The 16,910-nt window shown below is 44.9% G+C and overlaps 4 protein-coding genes across 5 annotated transcripts in view; 2 read left to right on the top strand and 2 right to left on the bottom strand.

Moving 5' to 3' along the window:
* Window positions 1-54: 54 nt before the first annotated feature.
* Window positions 55-2,120, bottom strand: eef1b2 (eukaryotic translation elongation factor 1 beta 2). The gene is made up of 7 exons (XM_058085975.1): window positions 1,955-2,120; window positions 1,317-1,439; window positions 1,125-1,260; window positions 977-1,043; window positions 660-785; window positions 407-474; window positions 55-174 (listed from the first exon to the last, which is right to left on the bottom strand). Exons 1-7 carry the CDS (start codon window positions 2,032-2,034, stop codon window positions 88-90), a joined length of 687 nt encoding a protein of 228 aa, XP_057941958.1. The 5' UTR covers window positions 2,035-2,120; the 3' UTR covers window positions 55-87.
* arl11 (ADP-ribosylation factor-like 11) lies at window positions 1,769-5,580 on the top strand. Its single transcript, XM_058085978.1, has 5 exons — window positions 1,769-2,448; window positions 3,111-3,176; window positions 3,246-3,361; window positions 3,420-3,597; window positions 3,683-5,580. Exons 1-5 carry the CDS (start codon window positions 2,416-2,418, stop codon window positions 3,830-3,832), a joined length of 543 nt encoding a protein of 180 aa, XP_057941961.1. The 5' UTR covers window positions 1,769-2,415; the 3' UTR covers window positions 3,833-5,580.
* Window positions 4,020-8,205, bottom strand: cavin2b (caveolae associated protein 2b). The gene is made up of 7 exons (XM_058085917.1): window positions 7,943-8,205; window positions 7,378-7,727; window positions 6,165-6,305; window positions 5,998-6,099; window positions 4,890-5,150; window positions 4,669-4,821; window positions 4,020-4,604 (listed from the first exon to the last, which is right to left on the bottom strand). Exons 1-7 carry the CDS (start codon window positions 8,007-8,009, stop codon window positions 4,305-4,307), a joined length of 1,374 nt encoding a protein of 457 aa, XP_057941900.1. The 5' UTR covers window positions 8,010-8,205; the 3' UTR covers window positions 4,020-4,304.
* Window positions 5,716-16,910, top strand: part of vps16 (VPS16 core subunit of CORVET and HOPS complexes) — a 14,088-nt gene continuing 2,893 nt past the window's right edge. Inside the window, exons 1-17 of one of the 2 annotated variants that reach the window (XM_058085849.1) lie at window positions 5,716-8,477; window positions 8,871-8,934; window positions 9,130-9,278; window positions 9,806-10,088; window positions 10,871-10,959; window positions 11,511-11,602; window positions 11,676-11,804; window positions 11,876-12,020; window positions 12,095-12,210; window positions 12,289-12,411; window positions 12,486-12,541; window positions 12,627-12,716; window positions 13,277-13,448; window positions 14,550-14,681; window positions 14,751-14,878; window positions 15,015-15,050; window positions 16,735-16,843. In XM_058085849.1, the coding sequence (XP_057941832.1) occupies window positions 10,039-10,088; window positions 10,871-10,959; window positions 11,511-11,602; window positions 11,676-11,804; window positions 11,876-12,020; window positions 12,095-12,210; window positions 12,289-12,411; window positions 12,486-12,541; window positions 12,627-12,716; window positions 13,277-13,448; window positions 14,550-14,681; window positions 14,751-14,878; window positions 15,015-15,050; window positions 16,735-16,843 (1,467 nt within the window). In that variant the 5' untranslated portion in view covers window positions 5,716-8,477; window positions 8,871-8,934; window positions 9,130-9,278; window positions 9,806-10,038. The remainder of the gene's footprint in view (window positions 8,478-8,870; window positions 8,935-9,129; window positions 9,279-9,805; window positions 10,089-10,870; window positions 10,960-11,510; window positions 11,603-11,675; window positions 11,805-11,875; window positions 12,021-12,094; window positions 12,211-12,288; window positions 12,412-12,485; window positions 12,542-12,626; window positions 12,717-13,276; window positions 13,449-14,549; window positions 14,682-14,750; window positions 14,879-15,014; window positions 15,051-16,734; window positions 16,844-16,910) is intronic. The other variant, XM_058085850.1, reaches the window with a different exon arrangement.

The following is a 16,910-nucleotide window of genomic DNA, read 5'->3' as shown; positions in this document are numbered from 1 at the left end:
ATCCCTTTACAACATTACACTACAAAAAAAATATATAAAAAAATAAGAGCCAACTTTCATCAAGTGCTTTATTTTGAAACATTATGTTCAGATTTTGTTAAATGCAGCAACATCCATTGACTGAACAAAATCTTCAAATGCGGTAATTTGCTCCTCCAGAATGTCAGTGCCCACCTAAAAACAAAACACAACAGTCAGATACGAAACCCATCAGGGATACTTTGCAGAAATTCACTTGGTGGTCAGGAACCAGTTAGCTGCCATTAATGGACTGGTTTTGGTCAATAACACAGGATCTAAACAGCCTTGCTGGAGGAGTTTTAATTAAAAAGGTGCACTTTTACTTTGACACAGCGTAAAACTGACATCTACTGGCTTGCCAAGGAACTACCAACACCACACTCACCTTGTCGTCTTCCACCACACAGTTGATCTGCAGCTTCTTGATACCGTAACCCACAGGAAGCAGTTTAGCTACAGGAGCACAACAACAACGCATGTCAAAAGCTTTTCCAGCTTACAAGCAAGGAAAAACATAAGCAGGCCACGCTTCAGATCATGTAACAGACATCACAGCTTCAGCCGAAAGATGGTGAAATACAAAATCATCACATTAGAGACCCACGACCCTGAAACCCAGCATGTCCGCTTCTGCTTACACTGCCCCCAGACGAGTCCATCCATCTGGATGCTGCGGACGCACTCCTCTAACTTTGCCATGTCGGTCTCATCGTCCCAGGGCTTGACATCCAGCAATATGGACGATTTAGCAATGAGGGCAGGTTCTGAAGGGAAAACAAAAAGTAGTAGAGTTACGCTAAAGCTGCATCTCAAATAAAATACTCGTCAGTACACAAGTCAACTCGTCAGGTAAATAAGGCATCCATCAGGTATCAGCCGAAAGATGGTGATTAGGTATCATCATCAAGAGTGCACGGAAGTGGAAGAGAAGACTGTTGGGAGGGGCGGGACTTACTCTTTGCTTTCTTGGCTGCATAGGCTGCCACACGCTCCTCCTTTAAGCGAGCAGTCTCTGCATCTTCCTACAGGAGTCATATTGTAGTATTTATACAAGCTAACAGGCTGATGTTTTCGTAGTACGGCGTATCCAAACATGAACTCACCTCATCAGAGCCAAACAGGTCAATATCATCATCCTCATCATCGTCCTTTGTGGTGGCGGGGGCGACAGAGCTCGCCGTGGTGTCGGCCACACCCACTGGCCCGTACTGTCCCAATGGCTTCTTCACACCTGGAAGGCTGACAGATGAGGTGGGCTTCAGTCAGACGTCACACGCGTCAACAACAACAGTTACCTGTTCTTCTGGCTCTGGTAGGACTTGATGTGGTTGAACCAACGGAGTGCATGGCAAAGCTCGGCTGGGGGTGAGGATGCCACCGCCTCAAAGACAGCAACGTCGGCTTGGGACGGAACATACCTGAGAAGAAGAGATGCTTCGTTCAAGGTACAATACCACAACAGTTGCTACGGTAGCCACATTGCATTGGATTTGTCTAAGCTGCACTGTAAATAAATACAAGGAGTACCTCTCTTTTATACATTCACACATGCCATGATATACTTGGGAAACAGTTAAGCACCAAAAAAGTCACATTGTTTTGGTGCTAGACTTGACCTATCCAATATGGCGTCGTCGTTGACGTAAGGCTCAACGCGAGATGCGGCGTCCATGTATGGCTACTGCCAACAGTACAGACCCATTTCATTCACAAAACATAGAATGAGGGAAAACACCAGGATACAGTTGCTAAGACATTGTCATGTCATGGTCGCGTATGTTCCCTCATGTTTTCGTGTCAGGTTGTGGCTAACTAGCAGCTACTAGTTAGCCACGCGATGCCAAGATGGCGCCGCCGGTAACTTCACCCAATCTCCGTATTTCCTTCTCCCGTTTGCACAGCACAGTCTGTTGTTCTTTTCTGCGGTACTGACCCCTCAATGTAGCTCCGATCCGAAAGGAAGTCGTTGAGCACTTTGAGGCCTGAAGTCGCGTTCAGGTCACCGAAACCCATCCTGACAACGTGTGGCTTCTGGAGGGGGAAGAAGGACCGAGAAGACGGAAAGCCGCCATTTTATATCGGAAGTCTGGCTCCTCCTTCCAACTCCTCCTTCTCAAACGAGGAATGTTGAACATCTTCCATAAGTCCCAACATTATTTTTTACATATTTTTTACAAGTGGTTACGCTTCTAATACTATTTATGACTTATTATGAGTCGGTTTGTTGTCAAATATGAGTACTCTACTGTACGTAGTATGTGTGCTGCTAGCATGAAGAACATGCAGTCAAACCAGTTTGTGATGTCATGGACTCCTGCCTCAGTCCACACACTTTTTATGTAGTAACACGACTGGGTCAGCCTTAAGGACCAGGAGAAAGAGTGAGAAGACGTCATGGGTCAGACACAAACGTCCAAAAGTCCACAGGTAACTACACACATTTTATAAACTACAAAGCAAGTGACACACAAGTTGACTACATTGCTAAATACGTATATTCTTCACATTGTGTGTAGCTCTAACATATTGAATTCAAGTAGAGAACATGTATTTGAAAATGCTTTACATAGCAATTTGAAGGCGAATTTAGAATATAATCTGTAAACCTAAAATAAAAAATAAATCACCCAACATGCATTGCAGCGGTTTATCCGTGTATAAGAAATCCATTCTATAGTTGGGCTAAAAACCCAATTTCCTAGCTTGTTTTTCAGGAATTAAATTAAAGAATTTTGTAAGAAGAGTTGGATTGTAATATTTGACACCCTACTAAGACATTACAGTTATTGTATTGATTTTAAATGAGTTTTTGTAGTAAAAAACTCTGAGCTAGCTTACCGGACATGCCGCCATTTTGGGGACACACCGTGGCTTGTTAATGTGTTAATGCTAAAAGCTAGCTAGTTTCTGTAGCTTGTTTTCTATAAATTTATTGAGTAAATATAGTAAGAATACATGAATTGTAATATTTGATGAAAGAATTACAATTGTTTTATGGTGTTAGTGAAGTGTTAAACACTGTGTTATAATGGATGTTGCTGTCAGTTGAGTGTGTAGCAGCTAAAATCCTAATCACGTGGTCCAATTAGGTGGTCCTGATTGGTTTAGATTCTGCTGGAAAGACGACGCTGCTGGCTCGACTGCTGACAGGACAGGTGAGGCTCCGCCCCCACATCCGGGCATCACCACGTGTGTGTGGCTGACGTCTTACCGTGACCCGGCAGGTGGTGGACACGTCGCCAACCATCGGATTCAACGTGGGTTCTTTCTACTTGGACAAGAAGACATGGTTGACAGTTTGGGACATCGGAGGACAAAAGAGCATGATACCCAACTGGAGGTAAATACGCACTTTATTTCTTCCCATTTCCTCTTCTTCCTCGCGGCGTCGCCTTCAGGTACTACCTGGATGATTGTAAGGCGCTGGTCTTCATGGTGGACAGTAGCGACCCCGGTCGGATGCCGGAGGCCCAGAAGGCATTGAAGAAGGTTCTGAGTGACGAAAGGCTACAAGGTGTTCCTCTGATGGTTCTTGCCAACAAGGCGGACCAGCCCGGTGCCATGAGCGTGCAAGAGGTAGAACTCGCTGCGACAACGCTTTATCGTTAAATCAGACACCGTGTGGGGTTCTTTCATTCTTCGCCGCCATCCCTACGAGCAGATCTCCAAGCAGCTGGGCGTGTCCAGCTACCCGCAGCTGCTGTGGGAGATTCAAGCATGCAGCGCTCTGCAAGGCGTCGGCTTGCGGCAGGCCTTCACTTCCGTGGCTAAACTCATCAAGAAGAACTCCGGCGGGGTCCGACGCAGATGATTAGCTAGAAGACGACAAAGACTAGCAAAATACTAGTGGAAAAATGGAAGGATGCCACTTTCACTTTCACTTGTCAGATCATCAAACAAATGGCTGCAGGAAAACACTTCTTAATTCCAACACGGCAACACTGCCACCTCCTGGCCACCGCTAGCGCCGCATGTTGAATGGAAGGAATAAAACACTCCAAGGTTCAAATAGGATTTATTGTGCTGTGTGAGGTACAATGTATACTATATCAAATACAAATAGTCGTATTACTGGTAAATATTCTTTGGTTGTACATAGAAGAGAAGGTGTTCCAAGTGCAGCAGGAATGTTAGCATTGCAGGGTTAGCGTGTTTGTATTCAGGTATGGAATGTCGTGAGAAGGTGCCGGTGCTATAAAAATGCTAATGATGGTGTTAGTGCGAGCAACACTAAGACGCTGTGTTAGCAATGCTTAGATGAAGGTTGGTCTGGGAGCAAGATCTTATTCCTCAAGAGAAGCTGAAGGCTCCTGCTTGGGTTCCGGATCCTGCAGCAGCGTGGCGGATAGAGCGTACTCCTCGCTCACACCTTCAGAAGTCACACTGACCTCTGCAGGGCCTGCTGGCTCCTCTTCACCCTGCTGTTCATCTGCTGGGGTCATCTGCTGGTGGATCTCCGTGAAGGTCACCCCCTCATCGTGGCCGCTCATCGGGGGCAGCTGGACATGGTCCTCTGGGACCGGAGCCTCTTCCAACTGAGTGAGATGTTCCTCAGGAGGCTGTGAGTCGGACTTGCTGCGAGGCTGTAGAGACACACGCCTTGTAGGTCATACAGATGAAGAGTCCAGGGTTATCTGGAGGTCATACCTTCTTGATGCCAAAGGTCAGAGGGGACACCTTCAGGCTGGCGGTTTTCTGTTTGATCCTCTCTCGTTGCTCAGCCGAAACAATTTTGGTTCCAATCTTTGTCATCTTCTTCTCGATGTTTTGTCGTGACAAGGCTTTCTTCAGGTTGTCGACCTGCAAGATGGATGCCAGCAGGCTCAGTCCAACGCTGTAAACCTCGCAGAAACATTGGCGTGTCTTACCTTCTTCATACTGGAGCGTTTCAGCTTCTCAGCTCTGGACTTCTCCATGTTCTCCAAGTCTTGAGGCCATATCTCCTCTTCCACGTCGTCCTCCAGGCCCACATCCTCGTCAGATGACAGGTTGATGGTATGGAGTCCACCCTCCGAGGGCTGATCTCCTTCCACGCCTGGCGCAAGTTCATCCCCTTCTTCCAGAATCTCATCGCGAGGGAATGGAGGTGCATCCTTCACAAAGACACTGGCGGGGATCTCGTTCTCCTCCTTTAAGGACCCGCACAACCACCACAGTTAGCCACAAACACGCAATCGCTAATGTGCTGCTAACACACACAGGCTAACATGTACACACACTAACACACACGTGCTAATATACACACATGCTACCATGCACACACTAATATACACACATGCTAACATGCACATATGCTAATATACACACACGCTAACATGAACACACGCTAACACACACATGCTGACAAACACATTCTTACATGCACACATGTTAACGTGCACAGATGCTAACAAACAGCACATGCTAACATGCCCATATGCTAACATATACACATGCTAACCAGCGCATATGTTAACCCAGCACATGCAAACATGCACAAATGCTAACATGCACACACAATAACATAAAAATAGCAACACAGACACATGCTAACATATATACATGCTAACATATATACATGCTAACATGCACGCATGCGAAGCTACACACATGCTAACACATAGCACATGCACACATACAGACATGCTAACATGGACACACTAACACAGCACATGTCAACATGTGCACATTTGAATATGCACACTAACACACAGCACATGTTAACATGCATGCGTGATAACATACATACACACACTAACATGCTAGCACACAGAGTGACAGACAGCCATACTAACATGCACACACATGCTAACGTGTAGGAGGTGAGGAATGTGGAAAATGTTGAGTATTGGTGGGAGGAGGCAGGCACATGATTCCCCAAAGCTAACACTAGTATGCTACCATATACATGGTATGCTACGACACGGGTGGATGGATGGATGGAGTAGCATGTGAGGAAGGTAGATGATGAGATGCGACGGCAGTAGAGGAGCTGACCTGAAAGATGAGAACTTTGAAGCCATTTCTGTTGGCCAGGTGGGCGTGGTTGGCCTCCAGCTTCCTGACCTGTGCGCCCTGGCGCTCCATCTTGTCACGTACCTAAGTACACATACTGCATATTGTACACGCTATGCACGCGTCATCGTGTCATGCGGCGTCCTGACCTCCTTCATGGTGACGGAAAGCTTGCGGCTCTTGTCCAGCAGTTTGCTGACGGTGTTGGAGGTGTGGCTGTGGCTCTTGGACAGTTTGAACATATCGGCCTGGATCCCTCTGACCACGCCCTCCATCTCCACCTGATGGGCCTAGCGTACGTGATACATCATATGGTGTTATGTATGATGCACGGTCGTTACCATACTCACTGGCTTCAAATACGGGAATAAAGTAATCATGATGGGAATAGAGTAATCATATTACGGGAATAAAGTCATCATATGATGGGAATAAAGTCATATTACAGGAATAAAGTCATACTACTGCAATAAAGTCATACTACTGCAATAAAGTCATATGGGAATAAAGTAATGATGGGAATAAAGTCATATTACGGGAATAAAGTCGTCATGATGGGAATAAAGTCATCATATTACGGGAATAAAGTCATCATATGATGGGAATAAAGTCAACATATTACGCGAATAAAGTCATGTGAATAAAGCCATCGCATTAGTTTACTAAAGTCATCATATGATGGGAATAAAATACGGGAATAAAGTGGTTATATTATTGGACTAAAGCTGTAATGTATAGGAATAAAGTGGTAATGTTATGGGAGGGGAATAAAGTGGAGGAAGCGTATTAAGAAGAAGGATGAAGTACAGTGAGTACACTACAGTACAGTCAAGTGGTTAGCGTGCAGACCTAACAGCTAGGAGACCCGAGTTCAATCCCACCCTCGGCCATCTCTTTGTGGAGTTTGCATGTTCTCCCGGTGTTCTCCGGGTATTCCGGTTTCCTCCCACATTCCAAAAACATGCTAGGTTAATTGGTGACTCCAAATTGTCCATAGGTATGAATGTGAGTGTGAATGGTTGTTTGTTTATATGTGCCCTGTGATTGGCTGGCCACCAGTCCAGGGTGTACCCCGCCTCTTGCCCGATGACAGCTGGGATAGGCTCCAGCATGACCGCGATAAGGCTGTGATATAAAAAATGTGGAAAAAAATGAAGGAAGCGCTGTGAATACTTTCGGAATGTGCTGTAAATGAGGAAAGAAGTGGTAAAAAAGGAGTGAAATAGAAAGGATGTGTTATGTAAAATGGTGCATAAGGTGAGAAGATAGAAATACAGCACATAAAGTAAGACCTGTGAGCCTATTTGGCAGAATATGACAGTTTGCAGGTTTGAGCGTGAGGCGGCCCCACCCTTGACTCACCTCCATCTTGTGCTGGTTCTCCTGCACCACGTCCAGCATGTTGACCAGCTTGTCCAGCAAAGTCAGCACCGTGATGGCGTTGACGGGGCCTTGGCCCATTTTCTCCAGGTCAAATCCAGCCGTGCCCGAGAAGGGCTCCTCTCGCTCCTTCTCTTCTTTCAACGGGTCCTGCTGCTCTTGGACCTGGGCCGGGACCACCGGGTCCTGGATCTGGTGGGGGTCGGTTGTCACCATGGTCTCGGGGGCCCGAACGGCACGGTCGCTCATCAGACGGGAAAAAGTTGTGCGGCGTGAAAAAGACTGGAAACTTTGCTTGGGTTTGTGTGTGCTGAGCTCCGCCCTCAGCGGCCCTGCGGGGAATGCACACCTTTAACTCCTGCACTGCCACGCACACGCACACACACACACACACACACACACTCAGTGTCCACTCTTTGGGGACACTTGCATAATCAGTCAATACATTCAGCCACATTAAATGTACATATTATACAATGACAATTCTATATGATTACCATAATAGAAAACGGGCAGGTAAAGAGTTAATTAAGTTTCAACATGTTACCATGACAACAGTGTGTGTGTGTATTGGGGGAATGTCTCTCGCCCTCGTGCCTTCCCCGTGAAGTCATCTGGAAAGAAAGAAGGCTTTCCCTTCCGTCACACTTCCTTTCAAAAATAGATTTGAATCCCACGCCTTTCACCAACGACTCACGGTGTACGGCATAAGTATTTAAGTCGGCGATTTTTATTTCGACTTCGTTTAGCTACATTAAATCTACTGTTAAAGGAATTCGGACAATTTTCCTCTCCATGCATTTCCTGGGAGAGCCGACCCCGCTGTTTCGGCAGCCAATGGCTGCTAGATATACTGACATGTCCAGCGCCAATCAAGGCAAAGGAGAGGAACAAGACTGTGTGTGATTGGTTGACAGTGCGAAGTAAACAGGAAGTGATACGGAAAGCACAGAGACGACTTTATTTTAAACGAAGTTGTTTGTATAATTACTCAAAAGCGCCGTCGTCACTATTTCGGCAGCCAATAGCTGCAAGAAATACTACGATGTGGGCCGCCAATTAACCCAAAGGAGAGGAACAAGGTGTGTGATTCGTTGTACCTGGAACAAGCAGCATGAAATTTACAAGATTAAAGTCCAAATATATATAATATTCAAGGTTGTAAAACAACGAAAATAGCATTACAACACGATGAGGAAAAATGCTGCAATATTCTATATATTTAAAATGATTGAAATTATTTTTTTACACGAATAAAGCCTAAATATGAAGTGAAACAGTCACAAAGAAAACTCTTTTTTTATTTTAAATTTTATTTATTTAAAGTTGTAATATTATGACAAACAAACTTAACTTATTAACTTATTTTGGGGAAAAAAATTATAATATTATGGGAATAAATGTATACTGATATACGAATAAAGTCATAATTTATGTGTATAATGTATAATAATATATTAATAAAGTCATCATAGGTCATGCCAGAATAGTGCAAGCACACTGGTGAGGCCTCCAGGAACTGCCAACATCGGCTGTGACGTAAGGACACACACTCACTCACACACACACACACACACACACACACACACACACACACACACACAGTCAAAATCAGGACTTGGGACAATGTGGGGAGGGGGCTTCCTGACAGTCGTAGCATACCGTACATTGTATGGGTGCTCATGACACTACAAAGACATTGAAGTCAATAAGGTGATTTCTTGTGAATTCCAGGAAGAGAGCATATAGCGAGGAAACAGCCTGGCTTGGAAAGGAAATGTGTGGACAAAAAAACAAAGTGACTGACCCCAGCGTGCCCTGCAGCTGAAACAATCACACAGAAATCTGCTACTGTCAAGCTTTCCACTTCAAGGAGATGTCAGGTAACCATATTAGACTCCAAAAACAACAAGAAAACTACACAAAAAACTCAACCAAAACATTGGTTTTTAGAACGCTCTCCAATATAGGAAAGGTTTTCATCGCTTTTCTGTTTTTAATTATCAGCTCCAGTGACTCATATAATATCTTCAGTTCAGAAGAAAAGCCGTGAATATTTGGTTTACATGACATCACTCTGGAGTTTACCTAATAAACTAATAAATTACACAGCATTCTCCCAATCTGTATGAAGGTTACGTTGTAGCAACAAGATAATTTCCACTCTGATGTCAGTGAGTGTATTTTAAAAAAACATAAATAGTCAAATGGAGACTTCTGTCCAAAATACTTGAAAATTGGAGCATTCATAGAAGAAGTGCTTTATTGACTCTTCTTCAATTTTGCAAAATGAGCATTGTGATGAGATGTGTTTAGCTTCGGTGGTGCTAATTCATGTTATTCAGTTACGGTAAACAATTTAAATATTTTATCGAAGCATAACTGCTTTGTTTTTCCACGTTTCTGCAAGGTGCTGTAGCACACTCCTGCCCGCTAGATGGCAGTAATGCACGTATCCATTTGGATTCCGGAAGAGAAAACGACAGCGAAGAAGAAGACGAGGCGGAAGTAGACGACAAAAGAAAGTGGTCAGCTGACTGAAGCCAATCCAACAGGAGTAAATATAGTATTTATTATGCGTTATTAAATATCACAGTTGCCGCCCTGAATCCAGTTTACATCTCAGGAAAAGACGAAAAGAGCATGGCGCTAATAACAGCCAACTGGAATCCGCTGGGAGAAGCTTTTTACCGGTAAGTTTGTGTACGCTATCCATCATCAGCCCTATGTTTATACATCCTCCGACTGCTACTAGTCATAATAAATATTTGACTTCAATAGCTTCCGTCCTAAGATACTCTTTTCATCTCCTGTGACGACATAGAATACATAATTCATTCACATCATCTGTCATTCTTGTCTTTTGCTTCTACATGTTTACTATGGCTTGTAGTAAATGTTGGTTAGGTGACCGAAACCTGATTTGATGCTAAAAATTAAAATACATTAAAATGTAAGCAAATATGCCTGTTTTGAAATTCACTATATTAAAATAACGACTTAAAAAATCCTTTTACTAAAATGCAGTGTTTTATAAATTTGTAAATATGACGTTTCAAAATTGACCTATACACTTCCGGTAAATTGAGACACAATAATGTATTGGTGTCTCAGAGCCAACCAATGGGGTGTCAAGGTGCATAGTCACGTGGCACGTGTCTTGCAACAAATAAAACCGGATGTGTGAGTTTGGAGTAGTCAGCATTTTTAGAAGCTGAATTTAAAAACAGCATATTTCAGCAAAAATGATTTTTTTAAACACGTGCATTTTTTAAAATTGTTATTCAATGGGATTTTTAGTATAATTTATTGTTTAAAAATATCATTAATTGTAACGCAATGAATTTAGAGTCTATAACAAATACTACAATATTGGCAACAAACTATAGTCGCCACCTAGCGGTCACCAGAGGTAAAGCATTCTAGAATGACTGTGTGGGTTGAACTGACAGATTTTGTGTGTGTGTGTGTGCAGTAAAACAGAACTGTACGAGATGAGTTGGAACCTGAGAGACGGACTGAAGGACTGCTTGGTGGCGGCGGCACCGTATGGCGGGCCTATAGGTACACGCGCCGTGCATCACACCAAAGCCTGGATCTAATTACACGACTCAGACTTGCTTTTCATTATCAATTCATGACGTCATTACTTTTTTCACTTCATATTTTGACTTTATTCTTGTAAAATGACTACATTGCTTATTTCTTTACCTGATTCAATACCAAAGACTGTTTTTTTTTGAGAGGCAAAAAGAGGCGACATTTCACGCAGTTGTCAGCCATAAAAACGGGCATAAGATGGCATAAGTGCAATGTATCAACTGCTGGACAGGAAGTAGGAAGTGCGAGAGCACGGTGGGGTATAGCATGCAGAAGGTTAGGCATTGTAGGAACATATTAACGCGTGCACACACACAGGGTTTAGTTTTCCAATATAAAATGGTGGATGGTGTTTTTTGTTTTTTTTTAGTCGGGAACTGATATTTCCCTGAAACCTACCTATGTTTGACTGCTGATGACTCAGGAACGGAAAAATGAGAGTGTAGTCTTGGTTTTGGTTAGGATATTCCTTGGAAGATCAGTCCATATGGAAAAGTTTGTGTGGTTGGTTGCAGCTCTCCTCAGAGAACCTTTGAGACGTTCTCCAAGTTGTCGTCCTCAGCTGGAGATTTATTCTGCTTCCGGACTTGTCATTGCCACTTTTCCGGTAAGCATGGTGACACTGAATGCACCACTCCTGGACCCGGGTGGATCAGTCAGCTGGTGTGTGTGTGTGATAGTGGAAGAGCGGCCCCGTCATCCAGCTGGGTTGGACAGTCTGTGATGAGTTGCTGTGCGTCCAAGAAGATGGTTCGGTTCTGATCTACGACCTGTTTGGATCCTTCAAGAGACACTTCAGCATGGGACAGGTGAGACGCGCGGACCGTGTTCCAGCACCTGGCCAACATGGCGTTTAAGCTTCATGTCCTGCTTTGTGCAGGAAGTGGTCCAGTCTCAGGCCTTAGAAGCCAAAGTCTTCCATTCTCCGTATGGGACGGGCGTTGCCATAGTAACAGGCTCCTTCCGCTTCACCTTGGCGACCAACATCAATGACCTGAAACTGAGGAGATTACCCGCAGTCCCAGGTAACGCCCACGCCGCGGCACCCACACCACCCACGCCAACCCCAAGTGATGTTTACTCGCCGTGTGCATGCAAGGCCTGCAGGCGGCGCCGTCCTGCTGGACCGTCCTCACTCAGGACCGCCAGACTAAAGTCTTACTGGCCACCGGGGCGGAGCTTTACATCCTGGACAACACGTCCTGTACGGCCGTGGTGAGACAGACACACATATAGATCGATGCCGCAACGGAGACGCAGACAGGAAGTAACCCGCCACCGTCTCGCTGTCAGTGTCCTCCAGGTCTCGGTCCTCAGTCGGGCAACGTGGTCCACATGTCCGTGTCCTTCAGTTACAAATATCTGGCTCTCTTCACCGACGGCGGACACCTGTGGACGGGCTACTCTGACCTTCAGGTGAACCTCCATGTTGTCTCGTCACATTGGAGGGGGTGTGGTCTCGTTGGATGATTGACAACTGTGTCTTCCAGGAGAACCTGAGTGAAGCCGACACCAAAGTCAGGACGCCACCCAAGCAGATGGTTTGGTACGTGGGACAAACAAAGGAAACACATCCATTGTTCAACTTCCTGCTGTACCGTACCTGCATGTGTGTGTGTGTGTGTGTCCAGGTGTCGCAGGTCCAAGTCCCAGCAGCCATCTGTGGTTATGGTGTGGGATCGGCTCCTCCTGGTGGTGGGACTGTGTAATGACATCATCCAGTATGTTCACTCTTTATTATGTTTAATATGTCTAATAATGGGCGGCACGGTGGTCTAGGGGTTAGCGCGCAGACCTCACAGCTAGGAGACCAGGGTTCAATTCCACCCTCGGGCATCTCTGTGTGGAGTTTGCATGTTCTCCCTGTGCATGCGTGGGTTTTCTCCGGGTACTCCGGGTTCCTCCCACATTCCAAAAACATGCTAGGTTAATTGGCCACTCCAAATTGTCCGTAGGTATGAATGTGAGTGTGAATGGTTGTTTGTCTATATGTGTCCTGTGATTGGCTGGCGACCAGTCTAGGGTGTACCCCTACCGCCTTACGCCCGAAGACAGCTGGGATAGGCTCCAGCACCCCCCACGACCCTCGTGAGGAAAAGCGGTAGAAAATGAATGAATGTCTAATAATAGGAGTGTAAAGGTGACTATAGGGGTGTTATGTCATGTCTAGAGGGCTCTAATTATGTTAAAAAGTGTATTTAGAAGGTTTAGAAGGAAAAGGTTTGGACACCCCTGGTTTAGTTGTCCGTCAAGTAGTGTTTGACCTTTCGCCCCACTGCAGATTCCCTCTAGAAAGTCCGTGTGTGTGCGTTGGGGAGCTGGACGGCGTTCGGATCATCAGCGCAGCCAATCAGGAGCTTTTGCAGGAGGTTCCGCTCGTCTGTCAGGACATCTTCAAAATCGCCTCCATGGCACCCGGAGCTCTGCTGCTGGAGGCCCATCGTGAGTACGAGGTAAACGCTCACCGCTTCCTCTCCAGCCGCTTGGACCAGGATCAGGTCCTCATTGGAAACACGGACAACACTAGACACATTCAGAGGGAGTGATGATATGTATGCTACTGTAATGATGGCTGAGACACACAAGCACCAGACTTGATGCTTGCTGCTTTCAGTGTCCCTCAACTCACTTCCTGTCCAACAGTGGGAAACATTTACAGCAACACACACAGGCATGAGTCTTATTTATGCTGTTTTTTTCTCTTTTTATGTCTACTATATTGGGTAATAGGAGTGTAAAGGTGACTATAGGGGTGTTATGCCATGTCTAGAGGGCTCTAATGATGTTAAAAGTGTATTTAGAAGCTGATAAGCAGGTTTATTATGCCTAATATGTCTTATTTTCTGTTATGATGTCTACTATATTGGGTAATAGGAGTGTAAAGGTGACTATAGGGGTATTATGTCATGTCTAGAGGGCTCTAATTATGTTAAAAAGTATATTTAGAAGGTGGTAAACAGGTTTATTATGCCTAATATGTCTTATTGTCTCTTATGATGTCTTCTATATTGGGTAATAGGAGTGTAAAGGTGACTATAGGGGTGTTATGTCATGTCTAGGGGGCTCTAATTATGTTAAAGTGTATTTAGAAGGTGGAAAACAGGTTTATTAGGCCTAATATGTCTTATTTTATCTTATGGTGTTTACTAGATTGGGTAATAGGAGTGTAAAGGTGACTATAGGGGTGTTATGTCATGTCTAGAGGGCTCTAATGATGTTAAAAGTGTATTTAGAAGGTGGTAAATAGGTTTATTATGTCTAATATGTTTTATTTTCTCTTATGATTTCTACTAGATTGGGTAATAGGAGTGTAAAGGTCACTATAGGGGTGTTATGTCGTGTAGAGGGCTCTAATGATGTTAAAAAGTGTATTTAGAAGGTGGTAAACAGGTTTATTATGCCTAATATGTCTTATTTACTCTTATGATGTCTACTATATTGGCTAATAGAGTGTAAAGGTGACTATAGGGGTGTTATGTCACATCTAGCGGGCTCTAATGATGTTAAAAAGTGTATTTAGAAGGTGGTGAAGAGGTTTCTTGTTGTGTGTGTAGAAGTCCAGTCAAAAGGCAGACGAGTACCTGCGTGAGATCAAGGAGCAAAGCATGCTGGGAGAGGCGGTCAGGCAGTGCGTGGAGGCAGCGGGACATGAATACGACCCCAGCACCCAGAAGTCCCTGCTCCGGGTAAGCACTGATGGTTGTTGACGAGGGTGGAAGGTGTGCGTCTGAGCCGTCGGTGCCTCCATCCACCAGGCGGCGTCTTTCGGGAAATGTTTCCTGACGGACTTCAGTCCCGAACACTTTGTGTCGACGTGTCGAGAGCTGCGTGTGCTGAATGCCATCAGAGAGCGCAGCGTGGGTCTGCCGCTCACACACACACAGTATCCTGACGTGTACACATCATCCTAATGTGTGGGAGGTCGGCCATGATGGATGTGGGTGTGGAAGCAGGCTGAGAGGCTCCTGCTGGGGTGAATGTGGAGATGATTGGTTGTCTTCCTTGACATGTGATGTCAGATTCAAACAGATGACCCTGCAGGTGCTGATTGACAGGTGAAGTACATTGACTCCTACCTGCATACAGTACTCTATGTATGTATATACAGTGAAGAAAATAAGTATTTGAACACCCTGCTATTTTGCTATTTCTCCCACTTAGAAATCATGGAGGGGTCTGAAATTTTCATCGTAGGTGCATGTCCACTGTGAGAGAGATAAACTAAAAAGAAAAATCCAGAAATCACAATGCATGATTTTTTAACAATTTATTTGTGTGATACAGCTGCAAATAAGTATTTGAACACCTGAGAAAATGAATGTTAATATTTGGTACAGTAGCCTTTGTTTGCTATTACAGAGGTCAAACGTTTCCTGTAGTTTTTCACCAGGTTTGCACACACTGCAGGAGGGATCTTGGCCCACTCCTCCACACAGATCTTCTCTAGATCAGTCAGGTTTCTGGGCTGTCGCTGAGAAACACGGAGTTTGAGCTCCCTCCAAAGATTTTCGATTGGGTTCAGGTCTGGAGACTGGCTGGGCCATGCTAGAACCTTGATATGCTTCTTACGGAGCCACTCCTTGGTTTTCCTGGCTGTGTGCTTCGGGTCGTTGTCGTGTTGGAAGACCCAGCCACGACCCATCTTCAATGCTCTGACAGAGGGAAGGAGGTTGTTCCCCAAAATCTCACAATACACGGCCCCAGTCATCCTCTCTTTAATGCAGTGCACTCGTCCTGTCCCATGTGCAGAAAAACACCCCCAAAGCATGATGCTACCACCCCCATGCTTCACAGTAGGGATGGTGTTCTTCGGATTGTACTCTTCATTCTTCTTCCTCCAAACACGCTTATTGGAATTATGACCAAAAAGTTCTATTTTGGTCTCATCTGACCATAAAACTTTCTCCCATGACTCCTCTGTATCATCCAAATGGTCATATGCAAACTTAAGACGGGCCTTGACATGTGCTGGTTTAAGCAGGGGAACCTTTCGTGCCATGCATGATTTCACATCATGACGTCTTAGTGTATTACCTACAGTAACCTTGGAAACGGTGGTCCCAGCTCTTTTCAGGTCATTGACCAAGTCCTGTCGTGTAGTTCTGGGCTGATTCCTCACCTTTCTTAGAATCATTGAGACCCCACGAGGTGATATCTTGCATGGGGCTCCACTCCGATTGAGATTGACCGTCATGTTTAGCTTCTTCCATTTTCTAATGATAGCTCCAACAGTGGACCTTTTTTCACCAAGCTGCTTGGTAATTGCTCCGTAGCCCTTTCCAGCCTTGTGGAGGTGTACAATTTTGTCTCTGGTGTCTTTGGACAGCTCTTTGGTCTTCGCCATGTTACAAGTTAAAGTCTTACTGATTGTATGGGGTGGACAGGTGTCTTTATGCAGCTAACGACCTCAAACAGGTGCATCTGATTCAGGATGATACATGGAGTGCAGGTGGACTTCTAATGGGCAGACTAACAGGTCTTTCAGGGTCAGAATTCTAGATGATACACAGGTGTTCAAATACTTATTTGCAGCTGTATCACACAAATAAATTGTTAAAAAATCATGCATTGTGATTTCTGGATTTTTCTTTTTAGTTTATCTCTCTCACAGTGGACATGCACCTACGATGAAAATTTCAGACCCCTCCATGATTTCTAAGTGGGAGAAATAGCAAAATAGCAGGGTGTTCAAATACTTATTTTCTTCACTGTATGTACTATGTATGTACGTACATGTAGGTTAGTGTACCGCCAGATGTATCGCTTAGCCATAGAGATGTGCCGTTACCTGAAGATCCCAGATTATCAGGGTGTGAGCAGAGTTCTCAAGCACTGGGCCGCGTGCAAGGTGAGTCTACGTTCTCTGACTCCTCCCACTTCCCAAAGCCAGACTCCCTTCCACACCTGCCTCCGTG

This window comes from Doryrhamphus excisus, chromosome 10, assembly GCF_030265055.1.
Source record: "Doryrhamphus excisus isolate RoL2022-K1 chromosome 10, RoL_Dexc_1.0, whole genome shotgun sequence".
Classification (NCBI taxonomy): domain Eukaryota; kingdom Metazoa; phylum Chordata; class Actinopteri; order Syngnathiformes; family Syngnathidae; genus Doryrhamphus; species Doryrhamphus excisus.
This window is presented reverse-complemented; position numbering and strand designations above follow the sequence as displayed.

Bases quoted from the DNA above. Each gene is read 5' to 3' on its own strand.
- cavin2b (XM_058085917.1), bottom strand. From the start codon at position 8,009: ATGACTTCACGGGGAAGGCACGAGGGCGAGAGACATTCCCCCAATACA. The intron at 7,728-7,942 runs GTAACATGTTGA...CATTCCCCGCAG, and splicing joins ACACACACACTGTTGTCATG to GGCCGCTGAGGGCGGAGCTC. The intron at 4,605-4,668 runs GTATGACCTCCA...GTGTCTCTACAG, and splicing joins TGACCTTTGGCATCAAGAAG to CCTCGCAGCAAGTCCGACTC.
- eef1b2 (XM_058085975.1), bottom strand. From the start codon at position 2,034: ATGGGTTTCGGTGACCTGAACGCGACTTCAGGCCTCAAAGTGCTCAAC. The intron at 786-976 runs GTAAGTCCCGCC...TTTTCCCTTCAG, and splicing joins TGCAGCCAAGAAAGCAAAGA to AACCTGCCCTCATTGCTAAA. The intron at 475-659 runs GTAAGCAGAAGC...GTGCTCCTGTAG, and splicing joins TGGACTCGTCTGGGGGCAGT to CTAAACTGCTTCCTGTGGGT.
- arl11 (XM_058085978.1), top strand. From the start codon at position 2,416: ATGGGTCAGACACAAACGTCCAAAAGTCCACAG. The intron at 2,449-3,110 runs GTAACTACACAC...TGGTCCAATTAG, and splicing joins AAACGTCCAAAAGTCCACAG to GTGGTCCTGATTGGTTTAGA. The intron at 3,598-3,682 runs GTAGAACTCGCT...CCCTACGAGCAG, and splicing joins GTGCCATGAGCGTGCAAGAG to ATCTCCAAGCAGCTGGGCGT.